Below are 22,780 nucleotides of genomic sequence, written 5' to 3' on the forward strand. Positions count from 1 at the left end.
CTCCGGGCCAGACTACACTCAATCATATGACCCACTGAAGAGATGAGTCTTCAGTAAAGACTTAAAGGTTGAGACCGAGTTTGCGTCTCTCACATGGGTAGGCAGACCATTCCATAAAAATGGAGCTCTATAGGAGAAAGCCCTGCCTCCAGCTGTTTGCTTAGAAATTCTAGGGACAATTAGGAGGCCTGCGTCTTGTGACCGTAGCGTACGTGTAGGTATGTACGGCAGGACCAAATCAGAGAGATAGGTAGGAGCAAGCCCATGTAATGCTTTGTAGGTTAGCAGTAAAACCTTGAAATCAGCCCTTGCCTTGACAGGACGCCAGTGTAGGGAGGCTAGCACTGGAGTAATTTGATCACATTTTTTGGTTCTAGTCAGGATTCTAGCAGCCGTATTTAGCACTAACTGAAGTTTATTTAGTGCTTTATCCGGGTAGCCGGAAAGTAGAGCATTGCAGTAGTCTAACCTAGAAGTGACAAAAGCATGGATTAATTTTTCTGCATAATTTTTGGACAGTAGTTTCTGATTTTTGCAATGTTACGTAGATGGAAAAAAGCTGTCCTTGAAACAGTCTTGATATGTTCAGAGAGATCAGGGTCCAGAGTAACGCCGAGGTCCTTCACAGTTTTATTTGAGACGACTGTACAACCATTAAGATTAATTGTCAGATTCAACAGAAGATCTCTTTGTTTCTTGGGACCTAGAACAAGCATCTCTGTTTTGTCCGAGTTTAAAAATAGAAAGTTTGCAGCCATCCACTTCCTTATGTCTGAAACACATGCTTCTAGCGAGGGCAATTTTGGGGCTTCACCATGTTTCATTGAAATGTACAGCTGTGTGTCATCCACATAGCAGTGAAAGTTAACATTATGTTTTCGAATGACATCCCCAAGAGGTAAAATATATAGTGAAAACAATAGTGGTCCTAAAATGGAACCTTGAGGAACACCAAAATTTACAGATGATTTGTCAGAAGACAAACCATTCACAGAGACAAACTGATATCTTTCTGACAGATAAGATCTAAACCAGGCCAGAACTTGTCCGTGTAGACCAATTTGGGTTTCCAATCTCTCCAAAGGAATGTGGTGATCGATGGTATCAAAAGCAGCACTAAGGTCTAGGAGCACGAGAACAGATGCAGAGCCTCGGTCTGATGCCATTAAAAGGTCATTTACCACCTTCACAAGTGCAGTCTCAGTGCTATGATGGGGTCTAAAACCAGACTGAAGCATTTCGTATACAGAGTTTGTCTTCAGGAAGGCAGTGAGTTGCTGCGCAACAGCCTTTTCTAAAATTTTAGTGAGTTTGGTACACATCCGGTGGATAGAGAGCCGTTTATTATGTTCAACATAGGAGGGCCAAGCACAGGAAGCAGCTCTTTCAGTAGTTTAGTTGGAATAGGGTCCAGTATGCAGCTTGAAGTTTTACTCCCTCTCCCCTCTCCTCCAGCTCTTCCATTCCCTCTCTCCTCTCCTCCAGCTCTTCTAATCACTCTCTCCTGTAGCTTTTCCGCTGGCCTCAGTGAGGATGGAGTACTCTGAGAGTCCATAGGCGGCCAGTGTTAACTCCTGTCATTTGATCCTCATTAAAACCTAATGACAGTCTCTTTCATAATGAGTCTTAATTTGAACCTAATGTCTGCTGATTGCCTAAAGTACAATGTGAGGCTAATATCTATGGATGGACGCTAATGATGGGTACTATAGGTTTCTAACAAGACTGCGGCTCACGCTGGATCGTTGGAGGCATTCTAATGTGTATATTGGACCAGCAAAGGTCTACCAGAGTCATTTGTAGGGGTTGTAATACTTAGAGAACCTGTTCACTGGACTTTGAACCAGGACTGGTAGGGTGGTTACGTAAGAAGAAAGGTTGGCTTGTCTGTGAATGAGAGAGGATATGAGAGGAGAGAGGAAGGTGAGTCAGTGTGTAACACACACGCACGTGCGCACACACACACACCCAGCCAAGGGCTTTGAGGTAGGTCGGCTGTTGGACCCTGGCAGCCTAAATCAGTGCCAGCTTCTCTCTGAGTCCCTGTGACACTGCTGCACATACATTCCCTGTTCTGAAAAACACAAATAAAACATCATCTGTGCCACGGGGGAGGAGGGAGACAAAACTCCAGATTCCAGATGAAGAGTCTCACTCTAAATATACTTTTTTAAACACCAAGCTAAAACAGAAGAGAATCAGGGAGCGGAACAATGCCCAGTGGTTTGTTGTCTGTGTGTGGAAGGCCAGATGCTGTTCTTTAGTGTTTCAGTGAGTTTGGTCCATTGTGCAGCTGGCCTCCTCTCTCTGAGTGGAGAAGTGGAGGATGTAGGGAGTGTAAGGGTTGGAGAACAAACCTCTGCATAGAGGGGAACAACTCCTACACCACCTGGGTTCTGGGCCTCTGTTCCTTGGTAACATTTAGATTGATAAAGCCTGTCCAAAGTACTTATAGCAGATCAGGTCAAATGTTAATGACTTTTGTGTTTATAGTTTGATGCAACTCCTTATTTTCCTAAGAGTTAACTTGTGGATAGTCCAGCATACCTTTTAAACATTCCTGTATTGTACAGTAGGCCCCTAAAACCCTTTCCATTGGATTTGCCGCACTTAAAATGTCTGAAGTTGATCCATTGTGAATAAATGAATGAATAAATTATAGCCCAATAATTAGGGAGAGGACATTTAGCAGCTCTGCAGTGACATGGAGTAATATCCTCTGTTTTTGCTGGATAGTATTTCCTCAGCACTCTGAACCTTAGTGCCTCCACCGTTGATGTATTCCTTAAATCTAATAATAACACACATCATTTTTATTTGCCTGGGCTATTTTACGAGCAGTTAAATCTTTTATTAGCCGAGCGAGCGTCTTGCTGTCCAGATTGGGTGTCTGTTCAGGGGCTGTAAATAATGCTTAGGTCATTACAGCCACACGCCTTCCCATTTCTAATCTCACACACAAGCGGAAGCACGAGCACACACACATGGACGAACGTGCACACACACACACACACAGTTCGAGCCCTCAATCATCCTCCAGGTAATTGGGTCGGATGCCTTGTGCTTTGACATATACATTATGGGAAAAACATTTTCCAAGTAAATTTATGGAATATTTTTAAAACATACAGTACAAAAACGATAGGGGAATGGGGAGATTACTTGTTTTTTTTTAGTTTAAGATGTTGGAGGGGGGGGGGGGGGGGGGGGGGGGGGGGTGCGATGCTGACATATGGAATTGTATATTGGCAGTACAAATGCACCAGAACAACAGATAGTTTATTATATAGATATATTTTTATTAGAAATATGACACATTCATTTTGTGCTCTGAAAACTGTACATTAACAAAGAGTCAACCCCTGTGAACTAAAAAGGTGGAGGGGCGGTGGAGGTTAAAGGTCAGGGGACAGAGGTCAGGGTTCATGTCAGACAGGTACAGATCTGAGGAGGGAGTGACAGTCAGTGATACCAAAACACACACTGTTACATGGAGTTACAGAACACTCATATTCCAGTACCCTGAAAAGGATGGGAGGGGAATCATAATATGTGTTCGAAATGGCACCCTATTCCCTATATAGCGCACTACTTTTAACCTGGTGTTAATTCCTGTCATTTGACCTGGTCAAAAGCAGTGCACTACATAGGGAATAGGGTGCCATTTCGGACGCAGATGTAATCTGAATAATCATGGTCATAATTATAATAATGACAACAATAATCCCCAAGCACAGTAAGAAAGATATTTATAGGCTAAAATTCATTCTGTAGAACTCTGTTGAAGTAATTACATTGCTGTACAACAGGACTCCAAAAGAGCCTTGTGCTTTCTCTGTGTGCAACTAATCCTAACCCCATACTGCAGAGTCACAACCTCTGTCATGTCCTATACAGTATTTATCATATATATTTTTATATTTATTCATTTCCATTGTCAATATTAAGCATAATTCTTTATATACTTTGTGACATGAGTGTCCTTCATTTTTTACCACCTGCATTTGCTGAACAAGCAGAATAAAATTTGCCACAAATGTACCAAGCCTGCTCGTACATCAAGCAATCAGTCAACCAATCAAAACAGTGTCTCCTTGGCTTCTGCTGAGGTCATAGAGGCTTCCACCAATGAGATATGGCCATCTTGGCTTTCAGTCATGTCATTAAGGGCATCCGCAAATGAGATATCTCATTCTTGTTGGTCTATGCTGATGTCACTATGGTACCCACCAATGGAAGGGTTTTCCACCCTTTTGGCTGGCTGATGTCATCGATCTGCTCCCTTCCTGTCAAGGGGGTGTGGACTCTGTCTGACAGTGCAGTGGAGGGTGGGGCGGGGCTCTTAGTTGGCATGGAGAGGCACATGGTTATGGTCCAGCAGTCTGCCTCCTCCACTGCCTAGGCGTGTTTGGGACATGTACTGGACATGTAGTTTGGTTGGAACATGTACTGTATGTTGGGTGAAGGTCTTGTCCAGACCAGGTCCATTGCCTAAAGGCTTGGTTGGAACATGAACTGTATGGCTGGTCCAGGTGATCTGTTAGCAGGCTGGTGAAGAGTCCATAGGCAGTTGCAGTCTGTCCTTTTAACCTACACTACCTACACCACCCAACTGCCAAACTGGCTAACCCTCCACAGAGATCTACCAGGAGGAGAGAGGGACTCAAGTATGTGTCCAGTGAAGTAATAATGTGGATAATAACAGACCAGATATATGACTGTCTGACATAGTAAACAAAAAACTGATTCCAGCAGCAATAAGAACATATAACAAAATGCACTGCAAACCTGTTCTCTTCCCCCCCATTTAACAGGCAATTGTTCTCTCTCTCTCTCTCTCTCTCTCTCTCTCTCTCCCTCTCTCTCTTTCTGTATGTCTTCCCATTTTCTCATTCTGTCAGTTGGGTCCTAACATAAAGGAGCTTCTCTCTCTCTCTCTCTCTCTCTCTCTCCCTCTCTCTCTTTCTGTATGTCTTCCCATTTTCTCATTCTCTTAGTTGGGTCCTAACATAAAGGAGCTTCTCTCTCTCTCTCTCTCTCTCTCTCTCTCTCTCTCTCTCTCTCTCTCTCTCTCTCTCTCTCTCACTCACCCCTGCCCGTTTCGTTGGTCATTAATCATTTGGTCGTTGGTTCTCAGAGTGAGATTGAGACGTGGAGCTTCGGGAAGGGAAGGTGTCTGTCTGTCTGAGAGCTGGGCTGGGGGACGGGGTTGGCTGCTCTCTCTCCGTCTGTCTCTCTGTCTCAGTCTCACACCTCTGTCTGCAGGTCCATGAGCTCCTGTCCCACCAGAGGGATGGTGGCGCTGGCCTTCTCCCACTCCACGTTCTGCAGCTCCAGGGGAGAGGCCGCCAAGGGCTCCAGGTCCTTCCTCATCCACGACGGGGGAGATTGGGTCTTCCTGATGCCCTCCCAGGCTCTCTTACTGGGTGTCTGCTGCTTGTCCTGTTGGATAGAGGGAGGGGCAGGAGAGGAGAATAGGTGAACCAGAGAACAGACCAAATCATCAAAGGGCAAGATACATGCAGACAGAGAGAGAGAGAGAGGAGACAGACAGAGAGAGAGAGAGAGAGAGAGGTGTAGAGATGGGGAAGAGATGGGGAAGAGAGAGGTAGAGGTAGAGGTAGAGAAGGGGAAGAGAGAGGTAGAGGTAGAGAAGGGGTAGGGAGAGGTAGAGAAGGGGAAGAGAGAGGTAGAGGTAGAGAAGGGGAAGAGAGAGGTAGAGGTGGAGAAGGGGAAGAGATATGTAGAGGTAGAGAAGGGGAAGAGAGAGATAGAGGTAGAGAAGGGGAAGAGAGAGGTAGAGGTGGATAAGGGGAAGAGATATGTAGAGGTAGAGAAGGGGAAGAGAGAGGTAGAGGTAGAGAGAAGAGGTGGAGAAGGGGAAGAAAGAAAGAGGGAGTCAGACAGACAGACAGAGAGAGGGAAAGAGATAAGAGTGAGAGACAAGAGTTTCGTACACTCATGATGGTCTTGTCGCTGCCTGTTGAGGACACACTCCACCTCTTCCCTGCCTTCCCATCGCCAGGCGGAGACGCCCTGTCCTGGTCTGCACTGTGGATCTTCCTGTTCAGGTCCTGGAACATGTCCTGGTGACGCTTCCGTGTGTGCATGATCTTCTACATGGGACAATCACACAGGAAAACCAACCACCCATTTATCCACCATCAATATCTACACAGTGTGTTATATACCATGGTAATACCTTGGTATGAACAGAGAAAAAAACATGAATCATCCTTAAACAACAACATAGCTTGTGCAAAATCTTCTACACGGACCAAACACATAAAAAACTACCATCAAAGAAAGATCCTTAATTTAGCTCCCATCCACCAGAGATATCTACAAAGCTTAGATAGAGTACTGTATATGATCTGCTATGCAGTCCCATGCACCATAATTATAAAGAAAAGGGGATTATGTCAATTCTAGTGGATTTTTGGAAGCAGAATTGAGACATTAGAGACAGTTTGTCAAACCGTCAAGACATTATTTCAGAAGAAATGCAGAAGTCTGAAATTACCTCAAAGTCCAGCTCCGCATAGCGAGATTTTCGTCTCTGGAGAAAGACAAGAGGGACAGATTAAAAGACACATTCTGCTGTCATCATTATGCTGTGTGAGTCTGACTAGACAAAATGGTGATGTCTTCTTCAGCATTTCACTGTTTCACTGTTAGTTTCAAATCAGTTAATAAAAAGACTGACACAGTTTCTCAGTGGAAACAGTGACTCATGACAAACTGAGCGTCCATGTTGCTTAATCCTGACCCCATTGGCGTGAATCCTCGCAGTAAACAGCTTGTGATCGCATGACCTTTGTTAGCGAGCAGAAAAAGAAAGGCCTGACCTTCAGGCTGCTTGGTTGTTGGTTGCCCTGGCAGCTGCGATCTTGCATGAACAGCATTTTGGGAGGGGAGCGAGTTTGGCCCTGAGGTGAAAAGACACCAGCAGGCTGAGAGGTCTGACTGGTTGCCTATCTGACTGGCTGCCTATCTGACTGGCTGGCTTGGCACGACAAGCTGTGCGTGTGTGTGTTCTGGTCAGTGTAGCAGTCTGAGTTTGAGCTCCCCCACTGGACTGGCACAGTCAAGGAGAGAATACTAAAACCTGACCTTTTTAAAGATCTAGGTGTTCTGTCGAGCCAGGCGAGATAGGGATATTTCCGTACATGTTGCCACTGCAGTGCTGTTACCACACAGAAAAGGATAGCGACTATAAAGATATCTCAACAGAAATCCTATGCCATGAATACAGTACCACCACATATTGACAGTAAAGGGCACTGGTTAGTTTCTGATATTTTCTTTGATCAAGCTGTCCCATCTCCTTCCCAAGTCATATGGTGAGAACATGCGGTTGTGTGTGTGTGTGTGTGTGTCTTACCTCCAGGGAGCTCATGGAGAGCGTGGACACGGTCTCGCTCTTGGACATCATTCCAGAGTTACCAGAATCACCCTGTTCACACATGCTGTTGGTCATGTGGGATTCTCCGGAGACGTTCTGCATGTTGTGGACGGGCGACTCCTTCTCCGAGCAGGAGACACTGACCAGGTCTGCAGGCAGGCTCTTCAGCGCGAAACCTGGGACGCCCTCCACCCCCGCCGAGTTGGCCAGGTGGATGAGCCTGGTCTGGGGCATCTGCTGCTCGATGCTGATGTTGTACTTGGCCGTCGTGTCCTCCTTGCTGCCCTTTCCGGGCCGCCCCAGGGTGCCAGTGTTGTTGTTGTTAGGCAGGATGATGTACCCTGTGCCCTCAGGCCCCCCGGCCTCCCCTGTCCCCCGTGGAGACAGCTCCCCGTCCAGCTGTTTAAAGAGCTCCCCGTCACAGATGTAGATGGACTTGGCTCCCGGCAGCTCGGTGCTGATGCCCTTGGTGGCGCCACCCTTCTCCCTGCGCAGGGTGAGAGTATGACTGGGGTAGTCTGCCACATTCTGGAGGTGGACCTTGGCCATGCTGGCAGGCATGGTGTTGAAGTTAGAGCCCTTCTGAAGGGTCAGGGGTTGGGAGGATGGCTTCTCATCACCCTGGAGAGAGGAACGCTTCAGAGTACCTGCGGAGGGAGGGAGGGAGGGAGGGAGGGAGGGAGGGAGGGAGGGAGGGAGGGAGGGAGGGAGGGAGGGAGGGAGGGAGGGAGGGAGGGCAACAGAGAGAGAGAGAGAGAGATTTGAGAGGACGCAAAACTCAGAGATAAAGAGAGGGTGACTTTCAAGATGTCCAACTCAGACTTGGACATGCTATAGAATGAGTGCAAACCTTCCCACTGTAGATTTAACGAGTGACTACACTGCCTTCCTTGAACTTCTGATCATTAGTTTGAATATTACGCCGTGACCCTGTTTCACTGCAACTGCTGGCTTGCTGTGGTGTGCATCTCACTATTGAGCACAGGGCTAGACAACAGCATCAGACAACTTCCTGTCAGCATGACAAAATATCTTACAATCACTCCCCAGTCCCCACCGCTCCACACACACTCACACAAAGAAAAAGTCATTTCACTCCTCTTATATTCCATCTCCCCCTTCAGTGGGATTGTCTGCTGTGTCTCGCGTCTCAATGGCGTTTCTGCTCCAGATGCTTTTCCTGATATCCTCTCGGGAGATAATCAGATTTCCGTCCGCTCCCAACGGACACCAGAGGAGAGCCTCTATCTGATGCTGCACTGTTGGTCGGTACATAATTATAGCACGGCCGGCCCGCCTGCCGGTGGATGTGGGGGAAGATGTGGGAGACTCAGACAGCCCTATTTATCCACATATTACTGCTCCGCACTCGTTCGCACACCACCGCCCTATTGCCAAATGGCTGGGCTAAATTGCGTTATGCTGCAGTAATGTGGTGCATCTCATGTCAAAACAGCGTTTTGTGCTTCATAAGGGGCGGCTGCTGTGGAATGGGAGGGTGCTGCTAAAACACAATACGCGTACAGCAGACAGGGAAAAGCAGGTGCAACTTTTTAATGACAGAACTCAAAGAAAAATTCACATGCATAGAGAGAGTTGTATAGGGTCAGACAGACAGACAGACGGACATACAGACGGTCAGACAGTCAGGCAGACAGACAGACGGACACCCTGCATAAACTCACTCTTTTTTTTGCCGGTACTCTTACCTCCTCTGCAAGCCATGTCGACGTCTTTCTCGAAATCAGTCTAACGAAGAAAAAAAATGTACAGAAAACCTGTTAACAAAGAGCATGTAATACATATCAAGTATATTAGACATTGTTTAAGATGAAGAATAACGTTCCATTGGTACTACCATAAGCTGAGCGTGTCCGTTCTGGAAAGATCCCCCTGAGTCTCCATTCCCGTCCTCCTGGCGGTCCACTACCCGACACTTCACTGCCTCTTGAACCTACAGTACACCATCGTAAACACAGAGGTCATGACCTTTCAATGTCACAGTCAGATTTTTCTCTGCTCATCCCCCTCCCCTCCACATCACCCTCAAAACAACCAATGACTTAGTTTACTTAATCAACTTTTCCCTTTTAGCTCCTAGTGGAGCACAGAGCACACCAACCAATACATTTATTTTTAAATAATAATGAATAAAAAAGAGTAGGAGACAGAGTATCATCAAGGTGAAATGTGTCAGAGTGACAACAGGGTAAAGAATGATGTACCTCTCGGCGCAGGATGCAATGCACCATGACGATGACGAAGCCTTCCAGCGAATCAAACACAGCGAACAGGATCTGGAAGAGGGAGGAGCGTCGGTCGGTGATGGCCAGGACAGCAGACATCCAGGTGAGGGCCAGGAGAGGCAGAACCACACAGGAGCTCCACAGCGACGCCCTGGAGGATGGGAGGGGAACAGCAGCCCAGGGCCAGGGTCAGTACTACAGTCAGTAGAAGACACACAAAGAGGGAAAGACTACACTCCTGGAAAAAAACTGTCTCTATTTAATACAATTTTCAATGATTTACTTGTTTGAAATGGGATTCAATGATACTAAAAACGACATGTATATTTCTAATTACAATAGAAGCATGTCAAATGTAATACATACAATATCTACTCCTAAAAAAGGCATCTATGTACTGCATGTTGCCCTCGTTGTTGAAATGATTGGCATTATGTACAGTATAATAAACCTATAACAAGGTATAGGTACATAGCTTGATGTTTTAAATATACTTACAGTAGCTACCGTACATATGCTAATATCACACACAAAAACATACATCCATAATCAATTGAAATATATGTTCCATAACTGACATATACAATATGCATGTACGTTTAGGATGTGTCAATAAAACATATGAGACCAAGAGCAACAGGAAAAGGAGGAGCTGAGGTGAGTAAAGGAGGAACAAAAGTGAAATGAAGCAAAGAAACGTAACATAAAGACAAACGCAAGAGGCAGAGGGCAGAGGTGTGATTAAGTGGACAGGGACTTGTCTTCTGGTCCATATGTTCCTACAGGACAATGTCTCTCTCTCTCTCCTTTCTCAACATGTGTATTTCTTTCCCTAACTCCTCAACTCTTCAGAGTCTTTGTTTCACATGTCCACTTGTTAACTCTGTCCTGAGTTGATGGAACGAAAGGTTTCTAGGTGTTGTTTAAAACAGATCCAAGCATTCAGACATACTCCCACTGAATAACACATTACATAAAATATAGCTACACGTCAGGCTTGGCAACAGAAACCCAAAGCGCGCACGCGCACACACACACACTAATTGATAAGTCAAGTGCACTGCCCGTGAAAACCTCCTCCATGCCGATACAGATGTAGAGTTACTGTATCCATCCATAGCCCGGGGGCATTACATAGCTGAAAGCCACTGAGCCTTGCACTTTCACTCTGGCCTATATTAAAGCTGTTTTTCTGCAGTCTGTGATTCACACACACACACACACACACACACACACACACACACACACACACACACACACACACACACACACACACACACACACACACACACACACACACACACACACACACACCTTACAAGAACAGCACTGGAGAACAAATTCCCAATGATTCTCAGCGAGAGTACAGGGGAAGAGAGGGAACGAAAAGGGGGGGAAACAAAAAGATATAAACAAGAGGAGGAGGAAGTAGAGGAGGCATATCAAGGTAAAGGAAACAGAGGTAAAGAAAGCAGTATAGAATATGTGGGTAAATAATTAGCAGAACTAACATGGCGTTACTGGTAGCTGTGGTAGAAACGTCAGCCGACGAGATAACTCCGCACTTGGCACATTTGAGCGTCATATTGTACAGTGGTACTGTCATCTGACTGCAAAGTAGTCAAATTAACACACGTTGTAACATAATACACACAGATACAAACGCACACATACACACACACACACACACACACACACACACACACACACACACACTCAGAGTGAGTCACAGTTCCCTCTCTCTCTCTAGCTCTCTCTCTCTCTCTCTCTCTCTCTCTCTCTCTAGCTCTCTCTCTCTCTCTCTCTCTCTCTCTCTCAGGGCTAAGGGGTATGTGTCGGGGCTGGGCCGGATAAGATACACAACCACATGGGTGGACATGTCACTAAGGGCTGATTTATTCCTCAATGATTGATCACTGCTCCTACTATGTGAACACAACAAACATATAGGGGATCCTAACCAACACAGAGTGAGTGGGATAATCAAGTCAACAAAGGCACTACTGCGTTCCGACATTATTCTAATCATCTTGAGTCTGTGCAGAAAAGTGCAGTGACACTGTTGCACATGATGTCACTCAAACTAGTGATTCAAAATAGGATTCATAAGTGGTTAAGGTAGCCTAGTGGTTCAGAGGTTGGGCCAATAACCGATAGGTTGCTGGTTCGAATCCCTGAGCTGACTAGGTGAAAACTGCCAATGTGCCCTTGAGCAAGGCACTTAACCCTAATTGCTCCAGTCAGTCACTCTGGATAAGTGTCTGCTAAATGACCAACATGTAAAAAGAGAGATACATGTGTAACTTGTGCAGGTCCGATTCTTATTGACAAGGCACCTGTATGTGCACTGGCATGAATACACATTATATTTCCCTTCTTCATCTTATTATTCACATTGTTGAATCCTTCATTTACGTGCATTCAACTAGATAATGATGGTATTCTTATAAATGAATAATGCAAATGTCTAATTAGAGACACTTCATGTGCCTATTGATGCTTTGAGTCTCAATTGCGTTGTTTATTTAGCTTTCTAAATGTAATTGTTGGGAATATTTTCACCCCTGGTTATTTCTCCCTACGCCTCACTGGTCAGACTGATTACTTTATACAGGCATTACTGAACACCCTGCTAAGGCTCTCACGCACACACACATGCACACACACACATGTAGGCATGTACACACACACATACACACAAAGTAACACTCAAACACATGCACGCACAAACAATGAACTATGAACTCAAAGTAGTGAGTCGTGACAGGACTCTTAGCCTATATCGCCAATTAACAAATTAACAGTGTGTTTTTACGCCTGTTCATTACCAGGTGTACATATGTGAATGTGTGTACGTATGAGTGTGTGTTTCTGCATGGCTGCATTTGAACAACACAAAGGATAGACAATGAATTCCAAATATTTCCTGAGAAGCTGTTTCTCCACTGGTACTGTAATCCACAAATACTGTAGAGAATCATCACAGTTCCCATCTAGCAGTCTATTTCTGTGTCACCCCACTTCTCCAGTGTCTATGCTGTCATCTAATCTCCTCTCATCACATCACAAAGCCCAGTGTGGCTGTGGCCTGCCTCTCTCTGCCTGGATGCCTGGCTGGAAGTAAGAGACACAGTACAATCTCTACAATGCCTCTTCATCATGGATGACATACTGTCTGAGAAATAATACAGCAATAAGACACGAGAGGGTATGTGATTACTGAGATTATTATCAGGACGTGATGCAACAATAAACTGTCCATCCATACTTCAACACAATGGCTTGAAAGCTGCTTCATTATATTAAAATACTCCCACAAGAAACACACATCTAGAAGAAACAGAGTTTGAGAAGAACAGTGTCACAAAATGGCCGCTCGCAAGACAACAATTAAACCTTTGATTCCATATTGCCGCTGGACAGATGGATTAAAAATCACATTATAAGAAATTCCATTTCAAGTAAAAGGGCAATACAACCAATACCCCCCCCCCCTTCTGCCATAGGCAGTGATATTAAAAAGCAATCAGTAGCTTTTGAAATACAACACCATTTCCCTTGTCTTTATGATGTGTAGCGACAGAGAGAGTTCAGTGAGAGAGAATGAAGCTGCGTAGGAAACTCCCATATACACAGGGACACATAGACCTGCTCAAATCAAATCCAGGTCTTCAATCAAACAAGCAATACTCTTCAGCTAAATGCTCACTTCGTTGTTCTGTCTCAACAATGTGGGTAGAAGAGATTAGATAGGTGATATCCTGTGGTTCCCAGTCGACAAACAAGGGTACAAAGCTTACCCAGTTTACTGGTATTTCTTTCACATGGATCGTCCACTCTGTAACAATTGCCACTTCTTTCCAGTGAGCCTGGGAGGACCCAGTCTGTATAGTGACAACTAGGGTTAAAGTAACTGAACAGCAACCTCCTAACACAGTGCTAACACTTCCTGGAAGGAGGAAGGAGGATACAGTACACCCCACCAGCTCTGCCTGGATGGCTTTACAGTTGGCCTTTCCTCTTCTCTCCTGTCTTGTCCTCTACTCTCCTGTCTGTTTCCATTTTCCCCTCCAATTAGTCTCTAATTTTAGGGGTGGAGAAAAGTGAGAGAGAGCCTCACCAGGCAGCGAGTGTACATCTAAATCTCTGAGATATGAGAGAGCAGAGCTACAGTACACCGTGCCTAATTAGGCACACCATCTAGCAATCATTAATTATCTTGATTAAACATGTTAGGTATTGAAAGGCGAGGGGGCAAAGAGGCTAACACCCTTCTGTTTTCCACGTATCCACTCTGCAGTGCCACCCTGCCCCTCCCCACAGTCCCTCCACCTCTCAGTCCACGTATTCACCCTGCCCCTCCCCACAGTCCCTCCACCTCTCAGTCCACGTAGCCACCCTGCCCCTCCCCACAGTCCCTCCACCTCTCAGTCCACGTAGCCACCATGCCCCTCCCCACAGTCCCTCCACCACTCAGTCCACGTATCCACTCTGCCCCTCCCCATAGTCCCTCCACCTCTCAGTCCACGTATCCACCCTGCCCCTCCCCACAGTCCCTCCACCTCTCAGTCCACGTATCCACCCTGCCCCTCCCCACAGTCCCACCACCTCTCAGTCCACGTATCCACCCTGCCCCTCCCCACAGTCCCTCCACCTCTCAGTCCACGTATCCACTCTGCAGTGCCACCCTGCCCCTCCCCACAGTCCCTCCACCTCTCAGTCCACGTATCCACCCTGCCCCTCCCCACAGTCCCTCCACCACTCAGTCCACGTATCCACCCTGCCCCTCCCCACAGTCCCTCCACCTCTCAGTCCACGTATCCACCCTGCCCCTCCCCACAGTCCCTCCACCTCTCAGTCCACGTATCCACCCTGCCCCTCCCCACAGTCCCTCCACCTCTCAGTCCACGTATGCTTAATTTGATCCTTGAGAAGGCAGAGGGAGCAGAGGGGGCCCAAACAGTGAGTATAATATCAGAGAATACCATGGTATCCTACTGTGTTGTGTATGTATCCAGTCTTCTGGTGCCACCTCTGCCCCCTCTCCCCTCGGTCCAGGCATCACTGATAGCCCAGTGGTCTGCTGCGTAACATCGGTGTAAAACAACCCTTAAACAACCCCCCAGTACCCACTGTGTAATCGAATGCTCACAAACACACAGGCCAAAGCACACACTCACACATCTAAACACACACGAACATACACACACCATTTCATATACTACTCTGTGCCATGTCCTATACTTCTGTCACTATTCATTCTGTATCTTAGTAATGTGACAACTTTGAACAGAACTATGGATCACACCCATGTTCTAGATTTTGCACTGCAGTTTATGTTTATAGTTATTCTATACATCTAGTTCTTGTCTAGCTGGTATTAGATGGAAGCGGGATTTCGACAGCAGGGAAAGAGATTCTACAATTCTACTAGTAGGGGAGTGTGAGGAGGGGGTATTAAGCCAATCAGAGTGTAAGGAGGGGATATTAAGCCAATCAGAGAGCGCTACTGCCAGGGGGAGGTGATTTAGTGGGTGGGCCATGAGCAGGGCTGATAGCCAATACAAATCAACAACAGTGGGAGGGGCAGATGTTTTACCGAATCAGTGACGAGGTGGAAAGGGGGAGCTGAGATTGAGGTGTTCCTGATTGGAGAGGAGGAGCCCTGAGTGAGAGAGAGGGGGGATTCTGTGCAAACTCAAAGAGAACGTTTCAGACAGCAAAAAACAAACTTGTACAGTTCAAGAATAGATCATTGCAGAGAGGCAAACATGTTGTTCAGAGAAAATAAATACATAAATAAACAACAATACAGTTGGATGTACTAACTAAGGCCAATGAGGGCACAGAACAGCAGCCTGCGAGAAGGGGGAGCAGGGGTCACCAAGAGGTCAAAGGTCAACCCTGGGGTTATATAGGGACTAAAGGTCATGACCTCTCACAACTTTGGCAAGTATTGAACTGCACATGCTACTGTCTGTATTAAGTAGCAGTAGTAAATATAAACAAAGCAGGCTTTAAGACAAGTATACATGGTTGAAGAAGGTTGAAAACCTTCCATCCTGTCTCAGGAACTTGGCTGTAGTATGGCTGTGGTAAAACGACCATCTCCAACAAAACAGATGTATCGGATGGAGTATGTTTCATACTATAGTGAGTAGCATTTTTTAACAAACACAACAGAAAACAAACCAATTTCTATGGACATAGAGACACCATTAGCGGTGTACAATAAATCAAACACATGACATTATCGTGTGCTTTGAGTGATCTCTGAGGTCTCTACTCTATACCCATAGGGCCCCTGCTCCCCTTCCCTATAAAACAATCAAAGAAACAAAAAAAAGAGAAAGATGGATATACAGAAATGTACATTATATAGCAACACCTGCAAATGAAGAGAAGCTGAGTGAATGTGTAAAAGCAACATACAGTATATGGCAGAGTATAATGAAACCAATATGATAGCCATGAGATGAGCACTGATGCGCCATCTTGTTTCTTAATGAGAGGGTCCGATAACCACTCCAATCTTCCCTTTTCTTATATCTCCCTCCCTCCCCACCCTCCCTCGCTCCTCTCTTCTTCTATGCCTCTCTGTCAGACCTCATCCTCTACAAATCTTCCAATCATTGATCACTGTCTGTCTTATAAAAACATCCGCATATTCCTTTCAATATCTGCTCCTTTTTATTTCCCCGCTCTCACCTCTCTCTCCTCCCTCCCTCTCTCTCTCTGCTCTCAATATATCTCACCTCTCTCTCTCTGCTCTCAATATATCTCACCTCTCTCTCTCTCTCTCTCTCTCTCTCTCTCTCTCTCTCTGCTCTCAATATATCTCACCTCTCTCTCTGCTCTCAATATATCTCACCTCTCTCTCTCTCTCTCTCTCTCTCTGCTCTGCTCTCAATATATCTCACCTCTCTCTCTCTCTCTCTCTCGCTCTCTCTCTCTCTGCTCTCAATATATCTCACCTCTCTCTCTCTCTCTCTCTCTCTCTGCTCTCAATATATCTCACCTCTCTCTCTGCTCTCAATATATCTCACCTCTCTCTCTCTCTCTCTCTCTCTCTCTCTGCTCTCTGCTCTCACCTCTCTCTCTGCTCTCAATATATCTCACCTCTCTCTCTCTCTGTCTCTCTGCTCTCAATATATCTCACCTCTCTCTCTCTGCTCTCAATATATCTCAGCTCTCTCTCTCTCTCTCTCTGCTCTCAATATATCTCACCTCTCTCTCTCTCTCTCTCTCTCTCTCTCTGCTTTCAATATATCTCACCTCTCTCTCTCTCTCTCTCTCTCTGCTCTCAATATATCTCACCTCTCTCTCTCTGCTCTCAATATATCTTACCTCTCTCTCTCTCTGCTCTCAATATATCTCACCTCTCTCTCTCTCTGCTCTCAATATATCTCACCTCTCTCTCTCTCTGCTCTCAATATATCTCACCTCCCTCCCTCTCTCTCTCTCTGCTCTCACTATATCTCTCCTCCCTCCCTCTCTCTCTGCTCTCAATATATCTCACCTCTCTCTCTCTCTCTCTCTCTCTGCTCTCAATATATCTCACCTCTCTCTCTGCTCCCAATATATCTCCTCTCTCTCTCTCTGCTCTCAATATATCTCTCCTCCCTCTCTCTCTGCTCTCAAGATATCTCTCCTCCCGCTCTCTCTTTCTCTCTCTCCCTCTCTCCTTTTGTCTGTGCTCCTATTCCCCAACTTTTATCTCCCGTTTCTAAATTCTGTCTTCCAAAAAAAAGAACTCATCAATTTCCTCATCTGACTCTTTCTTCTTCTCCTGCGTTCTAAACGCGAGAGCCAATGGCATCGCTAGCCCCGCCCCCAAGCGTATGCCCCCAGGCTGGTTATTGGTGGACCAGTGAGATGGATGTGTGGTAGGATAAGGCATACCCTGCCCTCTCCTTCAGTTTCATATCAGTAATGCCGTCTTTGGACACCAGTTTGTTAAATACGAGAATCCCGATAACCATGTTAACCTGTCAGAGAGAAAAGAGAGATGTGAACGAAGCAGCCAGATACAGAGAACAACTCTACAACCACTCTGTCAGTCTGACATGGGACTACAGAAATGAGTATGATGCATGCATGTGAATTATGTCAGTTCCACACATAAAGAGAATAACTGTACATATCAAACCTGCAGTATGTACGCTACCGTTGAAAAGTTTGGGGTCACTTAGGCATTTCCTTGTTCTTGAAAGAAAAGCACTTTTTTTTTGTCCATGAAAATAACATCAAACTGATCGGAAATGCAGTGTAGACATTGTTAATGTTGTAAATGACTATTGTAGCTGGAAACGGCTGATTTTTAATGGAATATCTACATAGGCGTACAGAGGCCCATTATCAGCAACCATCACTCCAATGGCACGTTGTGTTAGCTAATCCAAGTTTATCATTTTAAAAGGCTCATTGATCATTAGAAAACCCTTTTGAAATTATGTTAGCACAGCTGAGAACTGTTGTGCTGATTAAAGAAGCAATAAAACGGTCCTTCTTTAAACTAGCTGAGTTTCTGGAGCATCAGCATTTGTAAAATGTCTACATTGTACTTCTGATCAATTTGATGTTATTTTAATGGACAAGAAATGTGCTTTTCTTTCAAAAACAAGGACATTTCTAAGTGACCCCAAACTTTTGAATGGTAGTGTATATAAAATTGTAACTGCTAAGCCAAGGTAATAACATGTCGTTAGACAAGTGGTAGCAACCTTGCACATAGGGTCCATTGATGACTATACATGGTTGATGAAGATGTTAGTTAAGATAATGTGCAATCTATTGACTGGCTATAACCAATAGTAGTAGTATGTAGTATGTTGACTGCATTAAGCCAAAATGGTAAGTTTACGGTTAGTTCAAGATAAGCGTTACAGTATCTTACATATTTCTGTGGCTAAATGTTAATCTAAGATCAGTAAAGCAACAAAGGTTTCTCAGACAAATAGAGGCTGAGACAGAGAGATAGGAAGTACCAAGACTACAGCGGCAGCCGGTCCCACAAACGCATAAAGCAGACCACCTTCCAGAGACAGCCAGCAGCTGAGAGAGAAAGAGGAAGAGAGGGAGGAGGAGGAAAGGGAAAAGTCAGGAAGAGAGAGTGACACCCAGAGTAGACAAATGAAAAGAAAGAAAGATGGCATGAGAAAAAAAGGATGGATAAATTGTACATTTAAAAAAAAAAAAAGATGGTGTAAGAAAGAGAGAAAAGGAGGGAGGGGTAGAGCGAGGAGAGGAAGAGGTCAGGTCAGATACCAGCAGTCAGGTCACACAAATACAACCCCCATGTATAAGGATTCTGTATCACATGTCTTAAATGCTCTTTAAACAGTTAGCTAATCCAATAAGGAAAGGTTTAGAAGAAGAGAGTTCTGGAGGTATACAGGTATACAGAAAGAAAGATATAGAAAGAGAGAGAGACAAAAGTAAATTTGTCTAGAGAAAGGGAGACACACAGCAACAATATCAGAGATAGCAGACTCACTAGTTGACGGTGCCATATCCCTTAGCTTTGGTGAAACCCACAGAGACTGCCACAACCAGAGCAGGTAGACCTAAGGAGGAGGAGGGGGAAGGGTCAGTACTGGGTAGGGATGGGACGGACACACAGATGGACAGACAGAGAAACAGATAAAACTGACCCCCCCCCTTGCCCCCAGCATCCTCACCCCAGCCCAGACACAGGAATCGCTTGCGGATGATGCGGTTCCTCAGCCGGCCAGTCACGGCCATGTATGACTGCCACGCCTCTGTCAGAACCCAACAGAACGACGACAGGAAGAAGAAATGCAGGAAAGCAGCGACCAGCGTGCAGATCACCTGAGAGAGGGAGAGAACACAAGATAGGAAGAGAGGGACAGAGAGTGAGGGAGAAAGAGAACAAGAGGGGGAGAAAGAAGGAGAGTGTGGGGGGGTTGAAAGAGGGAACAGGGAAGAGAAGAAGAGATGGAGGGATGTGAGTAAAGGATCTTTACAAGACCTTGAGAGAGTACGTGGTAAGATACAGCTTGTTCATTGGCTCTTACCTTGTTCCGTGTCTGCGTCTGACCAATGAGGATGAGGGCGTTGGAGGAGATGATGGAGAGGCAGAAGTTGATGAGGATGACGGAGCGCTCGGAGCGAATGTACCTGAGGAGAGACAACATGTTGAGGGGTCCACACCTTTCCCAGTTGACCGTCAACCATCAACAACCACACCCATACTTCCTTCACTTAAACAGTTCAAAAGCTCTAGCCTGTTTACACTATCAAGCCAACCTGAACCGCAGTAGGCTGGCTCAGATTTAGTCCACTTTGTCCTTTCCAGCACGGTTCAAGCAACTATGGAGGATGTGTAACCAAACCAGCCTAATACAGGTCAGCTGGACATAGTAACTACTCAGATACCACTCGAAACAAAAGACCAGAGTCAGTGTGTTCTCACCTCCAGACCGACACATAGATGATGATGAGGAGCATCAAGGTGAGAGAGGAGACTCCACAGCCCACCATCAGCGTCACAGAGGGAAGCTGCATTTTATCCATGTTCTGCAGGAGACACACATACAGTCAACAAACAGACTGTTAGGACTGTAAAGAAATGCAAAGAAGCTGTCTTCTTTTCCTTTTACGAGCAGATTCTTTCTTCCACTCTCCTGGTTCATGACTGTAAAGCTAAAACAGCCACACACACAGGACCCCCCCCCCCCCCCACACACACACACAGACATGCGCAGTGCCGTGTACAGAGGTAGGTATATCTTGTATCTTTGATAAAAAAGAGCAGGGAGCTGGAGAGAGGCTGGCAGGCAGGCTGCTGTTTGGGGCTTGGCTGGATATGGCCTTAGCTGGATATGGAGCAAGGTGACTCCAAGGTTAATCACCACAAAGATTCTTAGCTGAAGGCCATGAAGCACATTTTGACAGATTATTTTGTCAGACGTGTAGTCTGATTCAGCCAGATTCAAACGTTCTACTATGAAACACAGCAAGATAATTGAAACCTCCTCCTGTGAAAGCATCGGCAACAACAGATCGCCGTCTCCATGTTCCCGCAGCAGCCATTATCTTAGTTGCCATGGTGACACAGGATTTCTGTATGGTAGCGTGGCAGCAGAGGCAGTGAGGGAAGGAAGGCTGCAGCAACCCACTGACCCTGCGTCTGCTTTATGCATCTCACTGGTGTGTGTGTGTCTGTGTGTTTAAGAGCGTGCACGTCTGTATGTGTATTTCAGACACAATTCCCAGACTTGACTCATACATGCTTAGCAGCACTGACTGACGAGTGTTCCCTGCTGTGGCCTGAACAGCGTGACAGACAGTGGCAGACAGTGCATCTATCTGAGGGAGCAGTGCAGCCTGCAGGCTCCCATGCATGTCATCCTGGGCATGCCACTCTCCCAATGCAGGCCAGGCATGTGTGTTGACTGCGTTCCTCAATATACCATTATGTGCTGTACACAGCAGTGCTAACAGCGAGCCATATCCAACATGTGGGTGTGACCTGTAGACTAGAGGATGTTCAAGAAGCCCATGTTCAGGAGTGTTGCTTAATGAAGTCTGCTTACTCTAGAAGACTAGCTTGATAAAACGTGTCATGTGTTCCAAAAGGAAACATGTTCTAAGGGCAGCTGTCTTTCCTAAGGTTTGCTAGAGGTGGTGTTGGGGGGTGGATGTAGGTGAATGGGTCTGATGGAAAGGGATAGGGATGGAGGGTCGCCATGCAGGGGGGGTGGGGTTGTGTTGGGGGGTGGATGTAGGTGAATGGGTCTGAAGGAAAGGGATAGGGATGGAGGGTCGCCATGCAGGGGGGGTGGGGTTGTGTTGGGGGGTGGATGTAGGTGAATGGGTCTGATGGAAAGGGATAGGGATGGAGGGTCGCCATGCAGGGGGGGTGGGGTTGTGTTGGGGGGTGGATGTAGGTGAATGGGTCTGATGGGAAGGGATAGGGATGGAGGGTCGCCATGCAGGTGGGGTGGGGTTGTGTTGGGGGGTGGATGTAGGTGAATGGGTCTGATGGGAAGGGATAGGGATGGAGGGTCGCCATGCAGGGGGTTGGGGTTGAGGTGGTGTTGAGGTAGCTAGAGGTGAGATGCAGGTGGAAGGCAGAGCGCCAGTCTTATTACAGGGATGGTGGTAGGGGCCCCCATCCCTATGGTTGTGCATTCCACCCTCAAGCAGAAGATAATTGGAGTTTATAGTCTGTCTTGTTTCCAGGTTTGATGTGTGCTAGAGGGCCAAATGAATTAAATCCTTTGATTAATCTGCACTGCGGTGAGTTCCCCTCTCTCTCTCTGTCTGAAGGAAAAAGATTACGAGTGCAGCCGAATGGAACAATGTCCGCCGAGACCGAGTAACTTTTACAGCCCTCTCTGTCTCCACTAATGGCAGAGCAGGTATGTGTGATGTGAATCACGTAGAGTGCAATCGCCTAGTGAGACAGACAGAGACTTCCCATCCGGAAGAGGCTACGTTATCCCAGAGTTGAACTAAAGACTTCCCATCCGGAAGAGGCTACGTTATCCCAGAGTTGAACCAAAGACTTCCCATCCGGAAGAGGCTACGTTATCCCAGAGTTGAACTAAAGACTTCCCATCCGGAAGAGGCTACGTTATCCCAGAGTTGAACTAAAGACTTCCCATCCGGAAGAGGCTACGTTATCCCAGAGTTGAACCAAAGACTTCCCATCCGGAAGAGGCTACGTTATCCCAGAGTTGAACCAAAGACTTCCCATCCGGAAGAGGCTACGTTATCCCAGAGTTGAAACAAAGACTTCCCATCTGGAAGAGGCTACGTTATCCCAGAGTTGAACCAAAGACTTCCCATCCGGAAGAGGCTACGTTATCCCAGAGTTGAACCAAAGACTTCCCATCCGGAAGAGGCTACGTTATCCCAGAGTTGAACCAAAGACTTCCCATCCGGAAGAGGCTACGTTATCCCAGAGTTGAACCAAAGACTTCCCATCCGGAAGAGCTACGTTATCCCAGAGTTGAACTAAAACTGCCTTCAGAAAGGGAGCATATACGTTTCTCAAGACAACAATGGCTAAATGGTGATGTTGATTTGTTGGTTGCTGTCCTGTATCAATGCAGATATACAGGTATACATACAGTATCATAGTGCCAACAGCTATCCAACA

The 22,780-nt window shown here is 46.1% G+C and overlaps 1 protein-coding gene across 8 annotated transcripts in view; it reads right to left on the reverse strand.

The window, feature by feature from the left end:
* Positions 1–3,275: 3,275 nt before the first annotated feature.
* LOC110503762 (adhesion G protein-coupled receptor B1) overlaps positions 3,276–22,780 on the reverse strand; it is a 112,835-nt gene continuing 93,330 nt past the window's right edge. For 4 of the 8 annotated variants that reach the window (XM_036970569.1, XM_036970570.1, XM_036970568.1 and 1 more), the window contains 14 exons: positions 20,087–20,190; positions 19,689–19,791; positions 19,332–19,482; positions 19,148–19,217; positions 18,639–18,705; positions 17,554–17,639; positions 11,163–11,261; positions 9,631–9,802; positions 9,264–9,359; positions 9,091–9,154; positions 7,385–8,052; positions 6,524–6,559; positions 5,958–6,116; positions 3,276–5,442 (listed from right to left, as the gene is read on the reverse strand). In XM_036970569.1, coding sequence (XP_036826464.1) covers positions 5,248–5,442; positions 5,958–6,116; positions 6,524–6,559; positions 7,385–8,052; positions 9,091–9,154; positions 9,264–9,359; positions 9,631–9,802; positions 11,163–11,261; positions 17,554–17,639; positions 18,639–18,705; positions 19,148–19,217; positions 19,332–19,482; positions 19,689–19,791; positions 20,087–20,190 — 2,070 coding nt within the window. In that variant the 3' untranslated portion in view covers positions 3,276–5,247. Of the gene's footprint in view, positions 5,443–5,957; positions 6,117–6,523; positions 6,560–7,384; positions 8,053–9,090; positions 9,155–9,263; positions 9,360–9,630; positions 9,803–11,162; positions 11,262–15,250; positions 15,317–17,553; positions 17,640–18,638; positions 18,706–19,147; positions 19,218–19,331; positions 19,483–19,688; positions 19,792–20,086; positions 20,191–22,780 lie in introns of all 8 variants that reach the window. The other 4 variants (XM_036970575.1, XM_036970573.1, XM_036970572.1 and 1 more) reach the window with 3 other exon arrangements.

The sequence above is a fragment of the Oncorhynchus mykiss genome, chromosome 3 (assembly GCF_013265735.2).
Source record: "Oncorhynchus mykiss isolate Arlee chromosome 3, USDA_OmykA_1.1, whole genome shotgun sequence".
Taxonomy (NCBI): Eukaryota; Metazoa; Chordata; class Actinopteri; order Salmoniformes; family Salmonidae; genus Oncorhynchus; species Oncorhynchus mykiss.